The 14,686-nt window shown below is 47.2% G+C and overlaps 1 protein-coding gene and 1 non-coding gene across 2 annotated transcripts in view; both read right to left on the reverse strand.

Annotated features, from left to right (window-relative positions):
• The window catches only part of CUNH16orf96 (chromosome unknown C16orf96 homolog), a 64,554-nt gene that overhangs the window by 13,680 nt on the left and 36,188 nt on the right, over window positions 1-14,686 (reverse strand). The window contains exons 4-10 of the mRNA XM_045571322.1: window positions 11,608-11,688; window positions 11,316-11,402; window positions 9,606-11,232; window positions 6,526-6,611; window positions 6,057-6,167; window positions 2,313-2,387; window positions 1,718-1,882 (exon numbers count right to left, since the gene is read on the reverse strand). Of these exons, the coding sequence (XP_045427278.1) occupies window positions 1,718-1,882; window positions 2,313-2,387; window positions 6,057-6,167; window positions 6,526-6,611; window positions 9,606-11,232; window positions 11,316-11,402; window positions 11,608-11,688 (2,232 nt within the window). The remainder of the gene's footprint in view (window positions 1-1,717; window positions 1,883-2,312; window positions 2,388-6,056; window positions 6,168-6,525; window positions 6,612-9,605; window positions 11,233-11,315; window positions 11,403-11,607; window positions 11,689-14,686) is intronic.
• On the reverse strand, window positions 12,690-12,819 carry LOC118703996. Its single transcript, XR_004983235.1, has one exon. It is a non-coding gene; the product is annotated as a small nucleolar RNA SNORA65 (small nucleolar RNA).

The raw sequence follows: 14,686 nt of genomic DNA on the forward strand, positions 1-14,686 counted from the left end.
ACAATAAGCCTGTTACCTCTTGTCATTTAAGAAAACAAGACAGTTATATGGTGACAGAAGGTTAAATCAAAGGCTCAGAAGCTAGATCACATGCTAAAGATAAGACCATGTGAGTGATAAAATAAATAGTAACTTAATTAACTGAGTGAATTCCTAATATATATAAAAACCCTGGATTCATCACGATCAGAGCCTTGACCAACTGGAAGTCAGTCCTGCAGTTAGCACTGGGTTGTCATGGCAATCCAGCACTGACTGCTGCGGCTGCAGGCAGGGTGACCCAGCACTAACTGCTGAGGGGGCTGCGGATCAGGCCTGAAGAGAGAAGCAGGGCCTGATGCGTAACCTGTGTGGCAGCTGTTGATCAGCACTTGCCTCTCTCTTTCTCTCTGGGCCATGCCAGCAGCTGCACCTCCATTTCTCTCCAGGCCTCCACCGAGGCTGCTGATCAGCCCCACCTTTCTGATCAGGCCCCACTAATAGTCCCAGAGATGCTGACTGGCATAGAAACTGACCAATCAGAACCAAATTTGGGTCAACTGTGAGGAGCCAATGGCTGCCTAGGAGGCAGAGCTTTTGACACTGACTGGCATAGAAACCAACCAATCAGAACCAAACTGGCCAGCAGAGGAGGGCAGTTGGGGGCAATCAGACAGGCAGACAAAGAGGTTAGGGGTGAGGCAGGCAGGCAGTGGGGTTAGGAACAATCAGGCATACAGGGGCGATCAGGAAGGCAGGAAGGTGACGGTTAGGTGGCAGTGGTCCCAGATTGCAAGAGGGGTATCGGACTGCTGGTTTAGGCCTGATCCCTATGGGGAGAGTCGGACATCCCCCAAGGGGTCCCTGATTGGAGAGGGTGCAGGCTGGGCTGAGGGACCCCCACTCCGTGCACTGGGCCATTAGTTGAATAATAAAAATTCATGATTCACAGTGACACTCACAAAAAAGAAATAAAAAAATAAAAATAGCCCTAACTGGTTTGACTCGATGGACAGAGTGTTGGCCTGCAGACTGAAGGGTCCCAGGCTTGATTTCCGGTCAAGGGCATGAACCTTGGTTGCAGGCACATCCACAGTAGGGGTGTGTAGGAGACAGCTGATCGATGTCTCTCTCATATCGATGTTTCTAACTCTCTATCCCTCTCCCCTCCTCTTTGTAAAAGAATCAATAAAATATATATTTAAAAAAATAAAAATAGAAACCCTCAATTGCCACCATGTTTTGGATGTGGGCATTTCAATCAATATATTACCCTGAACACTGATCACTAAAGGAAGCAATTCATCATTTTTCTGTCTTTCCTGAAAGAACCATATTTCAGGGTAATTGGTTCAAGTTGATGAAGGAAAGCTCTTCACAGATTTCTAGCTGATAAATGTAGAAGCTACATCTGTCTTGCTCCCTTAGGAGCGAGTTCGTTCTAGGGGAAGTCAACTGCAATGGTGTGAGGCCACTTGAGCAGCCCTAAAAAGTAGTTCATGTGGTAAGGAAGGGAGGAGTCTTGCCCACAGCCATGTGAGGGGGCCATCTTGGAAGTGGCTCCTCTGGCCCCAGTCAAACTTTCAGATGACAGCAACTTCATGGGAGACCCTGAGTCATTCAGTTAAGCGGCTCCCAAATTCCTGGCCTTCAGAAACTAAATGCTTGTTGGTTTAAACTGCTCAAGTCCAGGGTAACTTGTTATGCAACAAGTGATAACTGATACAGGGAAGCTCACCCTGCTGCCCACGTCCTTGTTGAGCTGATCCATAGTCTTCTTCCAGTTCTCCTCTTGGGTCACGATCCTCAATAGTACGCCCTGAATCATCTCGTTCAGGTCCATTGCCGTCCTCTCCAGATCAACCCGGCTTGCCTTGGCTGCCAGGGTGCTCCTGTCAGCTTTCTAGGGAGAGAAAGGACTCGGAGAGGCAGAGCTGCTTGGGTGGGAGCAAGGAGAAGCTGGGGGAGATCTGATCATTTTGGTCAATTTTTTCAAGTTTGGGACTCTGGACATCTAGGGTTGGCTTAATTCAGTCCTGGGGTCTATGCTGGCTCAAAGACAATCATCAGATCTAAACCACGGTTTTCCTACGACAGAGTTGGTGAGTGATTTTTAAGTTCACATAACAAATTGTCACTAACCCTGAAGCACTGGAAATAGTTGATGGGGCAACTTTGAGAAGTGTCCCCAGTATTTCCATGTGAATAAAGGTGGAGGGAGACTCTGAAGTCTCTCTGCCAGGTTTTGTCTTGGCTCGATGATTCCATTTCCCTGTGGAGAGCTGGGACTCAGGATGAGGGAGCAGGAGGGGGAGAGGAACCTCCTCACTCACCTCTCTTAACTCCTGCTCCATTGCAAGTTTGTCTGCCTTGAGCGATTCTAGGTTTTTTACTTGAGACTGGAGAATCTAAGAACAGAAGCAAAGGGCATGTCAGCCATCCTTGGAATCCCTGAGGATAATAGCCACCTCTCACCTCTACCCTTGCTGTGGTGCTAAGAAGGGACAATGAGACCAGGTGGACAGCAGGTAAGGTGGGCACATGGGAAGGCTTGGGCTCCTGGGTGCCTGGTGCCCAGATTAGAAGGAAAGAAATGTAAGACTTGGGAAAAGTTGTCCTCTTGGAGGCAGACCTAAGGAAGGAAAGCATAAACCATAAGCTTTTGGCTCTTTAGATATTTAGGACAAATTCCTCTCTTCTGATCTGTAATGAGGGCCCAGTAAGAAATGCAGTCCATTCATCAGCCAAGCACTGACATATCACATACTGTACCCCACTGTCAAAGGAAAACTCTTCTTTCCCTTTCCCATAACTCCACAAAGAACAAACTCTCTCCATTACTTCTGCCCTCTCTCCACTTACTGAACTCTCCTATGAGGCAGCAACCCTGACCTGGTTGGGAAGAGCCTCACACCCAATGGGCCATGTCCTCAGTGGGTGAGGTCACTTTTCCTCCAAGGCAGAAAATGGGCTTCTGCTTCTTCTTTCATATCTGGTCTTCCTCTCATACTTAGCAACAGAACCTTCAACTTTTAGCTGGCATCTGACCTCCCAGAATCATGACCATATTTCATAGCCTCCCTTACCACTTGGTATGACTACTGGGGTACAAATAGAAGTGGATAGGTGTCTTATTCACTGCTGGCTTGAATGCAGAGTTAATGTGTAGAGCACCAGCAGCCACCTTGGAACTTGAGGTGACCTTGTGAATGGAAGTCACACACCATGGAATTTTTTTTTTAAATATATTTTATTGATTTTTTTTTTTTTAAACAGAGAGGAAGAGTTAGAAATATCGATCAGTTGCTTCATGCACACCCCTATGCCCGCAACCAAGGTACATGCCCTTGACCTGAATTGAACCTGGGACCTTTCAGTCCACAGGCCGACGCTCTATCCACTGAGCCAAACTGGTTTTGGCGACACCATGGAATTTTAGAGCAGCTCTAGACCAATCATTTCAGACTTTCTTGTTTTTCTGTTACCTTGTTTTAGTAAGTTATTTGGGAGTTCATGTTATTCACAGTTGAACCTAACTCTAATTAATGCAAAGCTCCATCACATCCACTTGCAAAGGGAAAGTAATGTTTTCCAGAGAGTCAAAAAAAAAAAGCATTCTGTTCTCACTTATTTTCTTGCTGTATTCTTAGTGGAAAACACTCCAAGAGACAAACTCTAAGGTGAAGGATATGTTTCCATCTTGATTGTGTGGTAGTGATATGGGTGTGTGAACAGGCAAAAATTAATTCACCTTTTGTACTTAAAACTTGTGCATTTTACTGTGCATAAATTATACTTTGATTAAAAATCACCAATATCACTGTTTACTACTAAATGCAGAAGAGCCTAGACAGTTTCTGTCTTGTTAACTGCTGCACTGCCAGGCCTTGGAAGGGTGCCTGGTGCAGAGTAAAGGCTCAGTAAGACTGGCTGAATGACTCAATGAATGCATACGGTTTTTTTGCATCACCTGTTACAGTCATAACATTTCCTCGCAGACATCCAGATAAAGCAGTAACACCTATCCCAGATGTGTCTGCATGCCCTCATTTCTCTACTGGAAGGGCTCAATAGTGGCTGCTGATCCCTTGCAGATGTTCATTTAAGACATATTTAATTAAATTTGTGTTTTATACCAAGCCCTGTTCTTCCAGGCCCTTCAAGGGTTAACTTTTTAAAAAAATATATATATATATTTTATTGATTTTTCTTGCAGAGAGGAAGGGAGAGGGATAAGAGCTAGAAACGTCGATGAGAGAGAAACATCTACCAGCTGCCTCTTGCACACCCCCTACCGGGGATGTGCCCGCAACCAATGTACATGCCCTTGACCGAATCGAACCTGGGACCTTTCAGTCCGCAGACCAATGCTCTACCGCTGAGCCAAACCGGTTTCGGCAAGGGTTAACTTTTAGAAATATATATTTTTTATTTTTTTTTACAGAGAAGAAGGGAGAAGGATATCGATGAGAGAGAAACATCGATCAGCTGCCTCCTGCACACCCCCCATGGGGATGTGCCCATAACCAAGGTACATGCCCTTGACCGGAATCGAACCTGGGACCTTTCAGTCCGCAGGCCAACGCTCTATACACTGAGCCAAACCAGTTAGGGCAAGGGTTAACTTTTATAAGCAATTAATGTGTTCTTGTTGGCACAAAGGACAGGAAGGTAGTCAAGACAAAGACTGCCTTGCTCCATCTGGTGCTATTTGGTTGGGCCTCATCCTCTGGAGTTCCTCTCAATGAGCAATAACTATATGGAGGCAGACACTATGACCCTTCCTCTCCTCGTGCAGGGCAGGGCTCAGTGCTGGGGACACACGTCAGACATGTTGAATGAACTGGCTCATCTCCATTGAGGAGGGGAACCAATATGTCCCTGGGACATGGCTATCTGGCCTCTTTGAAGCAATGATGAAAAGAGAGCCTGAGTTGTCAGGAGCTGATGGAACTGAGCTGGGTACTCACAAGGTCTGATCCTAGTCTCTCTGTTCACACACAGTCCAGAACCTCTTCCTCCCACCTGCACTTAAGCTGGGAGCTGGCTCCCCATGTATGATTTCTTTTTCTGAGTTGCCTTGTGTGGGTCCTCTCCCTTTTGCCTCCTGAATCCTAACGCATCCCACCAATAGCCCCCTGACTGGAAATCAGAAGCTCCCATGGAAACCACCTCAGTTGGTTCTCTTTGAAATTTCTTCTCTTTCTACTCTGGGAATGACTTCTCCAAATGTCTGGGACACATCAGACTGGACTGGTCCTGAGGTCCAGCTCAGCAGTCAGAACCCATCAGGCTCATGGAGAATGTATCTGGTGGAGTGAGCCCCAGATAAGAGTTTTGTGTCATTTCCATACTTTCCACGTCAGCAACTCCGCTGTTCCAGAAAGAATCTCTTGGCATTGTTCGGTCAGAAAGGAGGTTGTTTAGGGGGAAAGTTATGAATATAACAGTTGGTGCAAGAAATCATCTGATTCATTCAATTCTTTCAGCACATTTTGAGCCTTCATTCTACACCAGGCATCCTTCTAGGAGTGGGTGACCCAGTGGTTAACAAGAGAGACACTGTTGCCCTAACTGGTTTGGCTCAATGGTAGAGCGTCAGCCTGCGGACTGAAAGGTCTCAGGTTCGATTCCAGTCAAGGGCACATGCCAGGTTGCAGACACAGTCCCCAGTAGGGGGTGTGCAGGAGGCAGCCAATTATAGTGATTCTCATCACTGATGTTTCCATCTTCTCTCCCTTCCTCTCTAAAAAAGAGAGGGATACTGGGTAGGCCAGTGGTTCTCAACCTTTCTAATGCCGTGACCCTTTAATACAGTTCCTCATGTTGTGGTGACCCCCAACCATAAAATTATTTTCATTGCTACTTCATAACTGTAATGTTTGCTACTGTTAATGAGTCATAATGTAAATATCTGTGTTTTCCGATGGTCTTAGGCTCTACAGCAGCGGTTCTCACCCTATGGGTTGCTGGTTCCCCTGCCTTTGGTTCATCTGTGAAACCTTGGAGAAGGTCTAAATATCCCCATGAGTACTTATCCCCTTAGCTGCCCACTGGGACCACCCAGACCTCCGAACCTTAAGCTCCTCCAGGCGATTATAGATCTTTTCCACTGCTCTGTCCAGAATGACGTAGTGTTCCTTCATCACCGATATTTGGTGGCCCCAAATTCTCTCGAATTCCTCCTCCTAAAAGGGGGAGACACAGACATTCAAGGCCTCTGCTTCTGAGGCCACCATGGCCGAGATGGGGCTTGAAGAGTATATGAGACCAGTGTAACTCCAACTTGCCATCTGCCCCCTCCCCAAACCTGCCATCTTTCCCTCCCCGCAACCTGCCATCTTAACAACTCTGGGACACTCACCCACATCCTGGGACCCCCGCACCAGCTGGAGCAGTACCAGGGGCTATGGCTGCCTTCTCACCCCTCCATCCCCTGGCCTCCTTTCAGCTATAGGACAAATGCTCCATCTGATTCTAGGTCATACCATCAGCTTGCCTTGCACCATCATCTTAATAAAAGCTCTTTCTGCCCAGGACACTGACCTGTAACCTGGATTTCTGGAGGCTTCCAATCTTTTCTTGCAGTATGTCCACTGTCAACCCAAGCTTGGAAGAGCTTTCCATATCAGCTGAAAGCAAAGGAGGGATGACCGTTGAGGCAGGGATGGAGAAAGATGCTTTGTGTAGACCTCCACTTGCTTCTGTTATGAAATGTCTAAGGCAATGCTGCCATCCAACAGAGCAATACTATGCTGTGAGCTTGGGGTCTTTGAGGTCATTTAAAATTTTCTAATAGTCATATTTAAAAAAAATCTAAAAAGATTCAAGTGACATAAATATTTTTCTCTTTTATTTGTTTTTGTTTTGTGTGTGCACTAATTCTATTTTTATTTTTTAATATATTTTATTGATTTTTTTACAGAGAGGAAGAGAGAGGGATAGAGAGCTAGAAACATTGATGAGAGAGAAACATCAATCAACTGCCTCTTGCACACCCCCCACTGGGGATGTGCCTACAACCAAGGTACAAGCCCTTGACCGGAATCAAACCTGGGACCCTTCAGTGTGCAGGCTGACGGTCTATCCACTGAGCCAAACCAGTTTCGGCTTATTTTTTGTTTATTTACTTATTTTTAAATAATGTTTTGGTTTGGGGTTTTTTGTTTGTTTGTTTTTATATTTTTACTAGGGGCTGAGTGTACAAAATTTGTGCATGAGGGGGAGGGGCCTATCCCACAGCACAGCCTGCACGCTCTCCAATCTGGGATTCCTTGAGGTGAGATTGGGCCTAAATGGGCAGTCGGACATCCCTCTCACAATCCAGGGCTGCTGGCTCCCAACCTCTTGCCTGCCTGCCTGACCACTTCCTTGCCAGACCAATAGACGTCTAACTGCTCCCTGCCAGCCTGATTGCCTCTATCTGCCCTCCCCTGCCATCCTGGTCCCTCCTAACTGCCCTCCTCTGCCATCCTGGTCCCCCTAACTGCCCTCTCCTGCAGGCTGGTCCCCTCCAACTGCCCTTCCTTGCAGGCCTGAACCCCCCCAACTGCCCTCCCATGCAGGCACAGTCACCCTTAATTGCCTTCCCCTGCTGGCCATCTTGTGGTGGCCATCTTGTATGTTGGAGTGATGGTCAATTTGTATATTACCTCTTTATTAGATATGATTAATTTCAGAGAGGAAAGGAGAGGGAAAGGGAGAGAGAGAAAGAGAGAGAGAGAGAGAGAGAAGGAGAGAGAGGGAGAGAAATATCAATAATGAGTGAGAATCATTGATCAGCTGCCTTCTGCTTGCCCCACACTGGGGATCAAGCCCACAACCAGGGCATGTGCCCTAACCAGGAATCGAAGTGACCTCCTGGTTCACAGATTGATGCTCAACCACTGAGCCATGCTGGCTGGGCAATGTGTGCATTAATTTTAATAAAATATTTTATATAACCCAATATATCTAAATAGTATCATTTAAGTATGTAATAAAAATTATTAATGAGGTGTTTTGCATTCTTGTTTCTATACTAAGATTTCAATTTCCATTGTGCACTTCACACTTAGAGCACATCTGAACTTGAACTTGCCCCATTTCAAGTGCTCTACAGCCATGAGTGTCTCTAGATTATCATATTAGAGCAGGCCTAGGGAAAACTCTCTGAATTTTACTCCCCTCCCCAAAATGACCCTGAGCAAAACTATTAAGTACCTTATTCAGAAATATGTTATTCACCACGAAATAAAAAGAAAGATTTAACAAAAGAGGAGGTGGGTAATAAAATAAAAAAAATAGACACACTATATCCAGTTCCAGATGAGAGGTCAAAACGAATGTACAGGACAGAACTATGAATGTAGGAAAGTTGCAGCCAAGACATGTTTATAACCTAACAATAGTGACCTTAAAAGTAACAGCTTGTCAGAGATAGAATTTGGGCTACTGTGGCTTTACATTTTAAATTAAATTCAGACTCTTAGCCATGCCCCAGTGTTCACTGACATCGATGTGGTTCTTTGTAACCATGTAATGTTCTACTTTTTCTTTTCAAGATTTGTGAACAGCACTGTCCATCAGGGGTGGTGCCACACATGGGTTGGACTTAGATCAATCCAACTATAGTAGTTGGCAGAGAGCAAAACAGCAAGTTAATGATTTACAGAGGGTAGGGAAATGGATCTCAGAGGAGGTTCCCAGGCCGGCAGCATCAGCAGTATTTCCCCAGGAAGGGTTAGAAACGCACATTCTTGTGTCCCCCTCCCCCAGTCACCTTAGTCAGAAATTCTTGGGGTGGGCTCCACAGTCTGTGCTTCACCAAGCCCCCCCCCCCCCTCGGGCGGTGCTGAGGTGAGCTCAGGGGTGAGAACCGCTAGTGTAAGGCCACTGTGTCCCTCTATCATCACTGCGCATATGCCCATCATGGGCATGAAATGGGAGCATCGGTGTACTTGGTCCCACTGATACCTAGAAAGTGACTGTGATGTTTAAGAATACATATGTGTATCAGGCAGGTTTTTTTGTGTGTGTGTTTTTTTAATTGATTTTTTTACAGAGAGGAGAGGAGAAGGATAGAGAGTTAGAAACATCGATGAGAGAGAATCATTGATCAGCTGCCTCTTGCACACCTCATACTACTGGGGATGTGCCCGTAACCCAGGTACATGCCCCTGACCGGAATCGAACCCGGGACCTTTCAGTCCGCAGGCTGACGCTCTATCTACTGAGCCAAACCGGTTTCGGCAGGCAGCTGTTCTTAATCCCAAACTGACAGCTTCATCTGGGGGCTGTTCAGTGTTGTTGGACGCTCTGGGAATCTGGACTTACCAAAACACTGTGTCTTATGGGCTGTTGAAAGGGAGGTTTTCAAGAGTAATTTTGACACATAATGTTCCTCTTTAAGCACAAACTTTAGACTATAACTGCCCCTCTCTCCTAAGATAAGACCTCACTGTACATTCATTGTAAAGAATAGACTAGACTAGGAAGAGGCTAATGCTTACGCCAAAGTGATGAATGGCGAATGGCTGAATGTGGATTGTGTTGGGGCAGTTAAACAAAGGAGAGGGGGTGCTGCTTGAAGGCCCTGAGGAGTGCCCAAGCCCTTACCACACTTCCCGGAGCCAGTCTGGGCCTACCTAGATGAGCCATGTGATGTTGCACGCTGGATGACAGCTGGTCAAGCTCTTCTTTCAGGGAGTCCTGTTTAATGGGTATCTGGGCTATGTGGCTCATGGAATACTTGACAGCCGCCTTCTTGTCTTCCGGGGTTACAGCCTGTTTGGCTATCAGCATGGCCTGGGACAGGTCAGTTTCAGGAGTGACCAAGGGACCAGCAAACGAAGAGGTGAGTAACGTTTCATAGCCCACCTCGCTCTCATCAATGGAGGGTATGGCCCCACGGGAAACCCCAGCACCCACAACATCTGCAAAGACCCCTAAGGGCCCAGCTGCGGCCACGCTTGTTGCTACAGTGGCCAGTTTAGTGGCGGGGGCATCCTGGATGACCAGGGCTGCGTTCTCGGCTGCCCGGGCTGCTGAGCTCGCGGCGGCCGCATAGGCGGCGGCAGCAGCAGCTGCGATGGCAGCAGTAGTTTTCATCCGATGAAGGGCGGTCCGGGCACGCCTAGGGTGTAATTCTTTGGGGGTCTCAGCAGCAGGGGTTCCATCCTGTAAATGCTCTTCTTCCATACCTTCTGAGATAGATTGGAGAGGCTGCGTATCTGCCTGTGGCTGCAGTGGATAAGGCCAGGCTGAGCCAGGCTCCGTGGCTGGTGGTGGGGCCCTGAAACCCTGGGTGTCCAATTGGCCTGCGCCAGGCTGGAAAGCCCAGAAAGGGAAACGTCCAGGCAAGCCTCTGGGAGGAAGCACGGCTCTTGACAGCATATGCCAATATCCTGGTGGTGTGGATGAAGGGGCAGGCCCAGGTCCATAAGGGGCAGGCCCAGGTCCATAAGGGGCAGGCCCAGGTCCATAAGGAGCAGGCCCAGGTCCATAAGGGGCAGGCCCAGGTCCATAAGGGGCAGGCCCAGGTCCATAAGGGGCAGGCCCAGGTCCATAAGGGGCAGGCCCAGGTCCATAAGGGGCAGGCCCAGGTCCATAAGGGGCAGGCCCAGGTCCATAAGGGGCAGGCCCAGGTCCATAAGGGGCAGGCCCAGGTCCATAAGGGGCAGGCCCAGGTCCATAAGGGGCAGGCCCAGGTCCAAACTCAGGCCCAGGGGGTGTGGGTTCAGCAGCAGGCCCAGGTCCATATGGAGACTCAGGTCCATACGCAGGTCCAGGGGCAGGTCCAAATGCAGGCCCAGGTCCAAACGCAGGCCCAGGTCCAAACGCAGGTCCAGGTCCAAACGCAGACCCAGGTCTGGTCATAGTCCTTGGTCTGAACCTAGGCCAAGGTGGTAGTACGAACCCAGATGTCACACTGGGCCCTAGAATGGGTACAATGCCAGGCATGGACTCAGCCTCTGGCACAGGTCCAGGCCCGAGTGCTGGCTCAGGCTCAGGCACCTGAGGCTGGCCCAACTCCTGGGCCCCTGTGAGAGGAACTTGGAGGGCAGACTCCTCCTCCTGTACTTGCCAACCGGTAACCAAGGACTTGGGGCGTTGGATGGCCTCTGAGATCTGGCTGGGGCCACCACTTTCGAGAATCATGGTGGTCTGGGCAAGATCAGGCTCTGGGAGCTTCTCTGTAACTTTCCACATATCAGACTCTTCCAGCTGTTCTGAAACAGCTCCCTGTTGAACAGTTACCTGTGGGAAAGGGAGCTGGGGTGCACCAGACCAGATCAGCAATCACCCTGTCTGTTTCCTCCCACCTACTTCCCCCTCCTCCATCCTCCTTCTCTTACCGAGGTGAACAAGGCCTCATGGAGGCTACTCCAGAGTACCAGGTCTTCAGGTCTGGGGATGGCGCCAATCTTGTTCTGGAGAATAGTCTGTGGGTGAAGGAAGGAGTTGGAAATAAGGGATGTGAATCTGGAGGGTGTGATACCCTTGGATGTGGCTCCCTTGTCCACACCGCCCTCTATACTTGCAAATGAATGGGCCTTTCCAGATTGTGTTCCCCTTCTTACCCTTCCCCATGCACAGCACCCTTAGAGGTGAGGGGACCAGAAAAGGGGATGGGACCGAGACTCTCACCACATCCCGCTGCATCACATTTATCTTCCGGGTCTGCGCTTTTAAATCATCAAGGAAATTGCCCATGCGTTCCGGGTGTATCTGTCAAATAATCCAAACCCATGCATCAGGAGTGTAAGTTCTGGTCCCAGCCCTGCTTTTCCCACTGCTCAAATACAAGGACTTAGCACTAGGTGACTAAGAGTTGGAAAAGGAAGAAAAAAGTACGGTATTTTTCGGACCATAAGACGCACTTTTTCCCCCCCAGAAGTGGGGGGGAAAAGTCCCTGCGTCTTATGGTCCAAATATAGCCTACACATATACTTTAAAAAAAAAGTTTTTTTACTTGCCCGGCTCTGTGTGGTCTCTGTGTGCTTGCCCGGCTCTAAAATGGTTCTAAATGCTGCTGTTTACTTTACAGGGTTGATTACATGTGTTTATGACTGTGATGTTGGGTTTTAATGCACATAAAATATTTTAGGACACTATTTGTTTCAGAATCTTTTTTTCTTCATTTCCCTTCTCTAAAAACTGGTGCTTCTTATGGTCCGGTGTGTCTTATGGTCCAAAAAATATGGTATTTCCCATAGAGTGAGAAAAGAGTAGAAAAGAGTTCCCTGGGGATTGTTGGGCTTAAAAAGCACTCAATGGGCTTTTGTACTGCAGGACTTCTCAGAGCTTTTAATGAGCAAAATACAGTAAGGACCTCCAAACCTAGCAGGTGTGGCTCAATGGTTGAGCGTCTACCTATGAACCAGGAGGCCACAGTTTGATTCTCGGTCGGGGCACATGTAAAAACTTGGTCCTTGATAGGAGGCATGTAGGAAGCAGATCTCTCTTTTTCTTTCTTTCTTTCTTTCTTTCTTTCTTTCTTTCTTTCTTTCTTTCTTTCTTTTTCTTTCTTTCTTTCTCCTTTCCTTTCCTTTCCTTTCCTTCCCTTCCCTTCCCTTTCTCTCTTTCCCTCTTTCCCTCTTTCCCTCTTTCCCTCTTTCCCTCTTTCCCTCTCCCTCTCCCTCTCCCTCTCCCTCTCTCTCTCTCTCCCTCCCTCCCTCCCTTCCTTCCTTCCTTCCTTCCTTCCTTCCTTCCTTCCTTCCTTCCTTCCTCGTTGTTCCCATGCTTTCAGCACAGCGTCATCCACGTGAAAAATAACCCTGTTTCCTAAGCTGAGGTTTAGTTTTAGCTCACCACTGGAATGCACCAGCCATCAGGAAAGTGGTCAGGTCCAGAGGCAGGTGGCTAAGGAAGCAGCCAATTAATTATTCTCATCATTGATGTTTCTTTTTCTCCCTCTCCCTTCCCTCTCTGAAATCAAATTTAAAAATATTAAAATAAAATAAAAAAGAAGAAGAAGAAGAAAGACTCTTACTATTTGCATCAGCATGGATGAACCTGGAAAGCATTATACTAAGTGAAATAAGCCAGTTGGAGAAAGATAATATCACATGATCTCACTCATTCGTGGAATATAATGAACAACATAAACTGATGAACAAAAATAAATACAGAGACACAGAAGCATTGAACAGACCATCAAATCTCAGAGGGAAGGCAGGGGACAGTGGAGAGGGGGTAAGAGATCAACCAAAGGACTTGTATATATGCATATAAGCATAATCAATGCACATAGACAGTAGGGGGGTGAAACCATGTGCTGAGGGGTGAGAGCAAGCAAAGAGAGGTCCATGGGGGGAAAGGGAGACATATGTAACACTTTCAACAATAAAGAATTTAAAAATAAAGAATCTCTAAGAGGTTGGTTGAGGAAGCATTGCTTCTCAAATGGATTTGTTCAAGGGTCCTTTTTAGTGTTTCATGACAATGCCCTTTCTGCTCAGATGGGAGCTACCTCGCCCAAGATTAAAGTTCTTACAGTTGCCATGATGATCAAATGCATACACTGACCTGTGCATTGAAGGTGATAATTTCATCATATTATTTGGAGGCAAGTTGTAAAAACTCAGCCACAATATCAACCTGTGGATGTAGAGCTGGCTTCTGAGCCCAGTTCCGAATCCCCAACTATGAGCTCATACTTCAAAAATTCCATGTCCTTTCACATCATGAAAAAGAGTTAGAACATTCTTGCTCTAACCGGTTTGGCTCAGTGGATAGAGCTTTGGCCTGCAGACTGAAGGGTCCCAGGTTCAATTCTGGTCAAGGGCATGGCATGTACCTTGGTTGCGGGCACACCCCCGGTGGGGGGGGGGGGTGCAGGAGGCAGCTGATCGATGTTTCTCTCTCATCGATGTTTCTAATTATCTAACCCTCTCCCTTCCTCTCTGTAAAAAATCAATAAAACATATATTTTTAAAAAAAGAGAGAGTTAGAACATTCCTGGGTTGATGTCCTGTGGCTATAGAGGGAGCTAGCATATAGGCTGTGCTAGGTTTATTCCCTGTCTCAGTGTAAACAGAGCTTTCTAAAAGAGGAAGAGGTGCCCTCTTTCTCCTAAGTTAATGGAACATAAATAAGCCTAGAGTAGCCAAGACCTACATGAATATGAAGCCAACCCAGAGGAAAATCATCCCTGAGAGAGAAGTATTGATGTAGTATGAACACCTAGATCTAGCTGTACCTGAAGGCATTCCTGTATTTTTTAGAAAATGAGACCATCAATTATCTGATTTTACCTAGGCCAGTGTACAGAGTGCCTGAGAAGGCACATGGCATTTCTTTTTTTCTTTTTAAATGATTTTCTACAGAGAGGAAGAGAGAACAATAGAGAGCTAGAAACATCGATGAGAGAGAAACATCCATCAGCTGCCTCCTGCACACCACCCACTGGGGACACGCCCGCAACCAAGGTACATGCCCTTGACCAGAATCGAACCTGGGACCCTTCAGTCCGCAGGCCTACGCTCTATCCACTGAGCCAAACCGGTTTCAGTGATGGGCAGTTCTTTAAATTGTCAGCTGAACCCAAGGTGACAGGCAAAGCCATGCCCTGGGAACATGCTTTTCCAAAAAGGCAAAGGTGTTATCAGCTTGACCTTCATTTCAGCCCAGGTGTCAGGGAGTGTGTTTTGATATGTAAATCCAGTTAAGCACCAGGAATGCTCAGGTTACTCAAGAATGCAAATAATCTCCTTGGTCTTGACTT

This window comes from Pipistrellus kuhlii, unplaced genomic scaffold, assembly GCF_014108245.1.
Source record: "Pipistrellus kuhlii isolate mPipKuh1 unplaced genomic scaffold, mPipKuh1.p scaffold_m20_p_4, whole genome shotgun sequence".
Lineage (NCBI taxonomy): Eukaryota > Metazoa > Chordata > Mammalia > Chiroptera > Vespertilionidae > Pipistrellus > Pipistrellus kuhlii.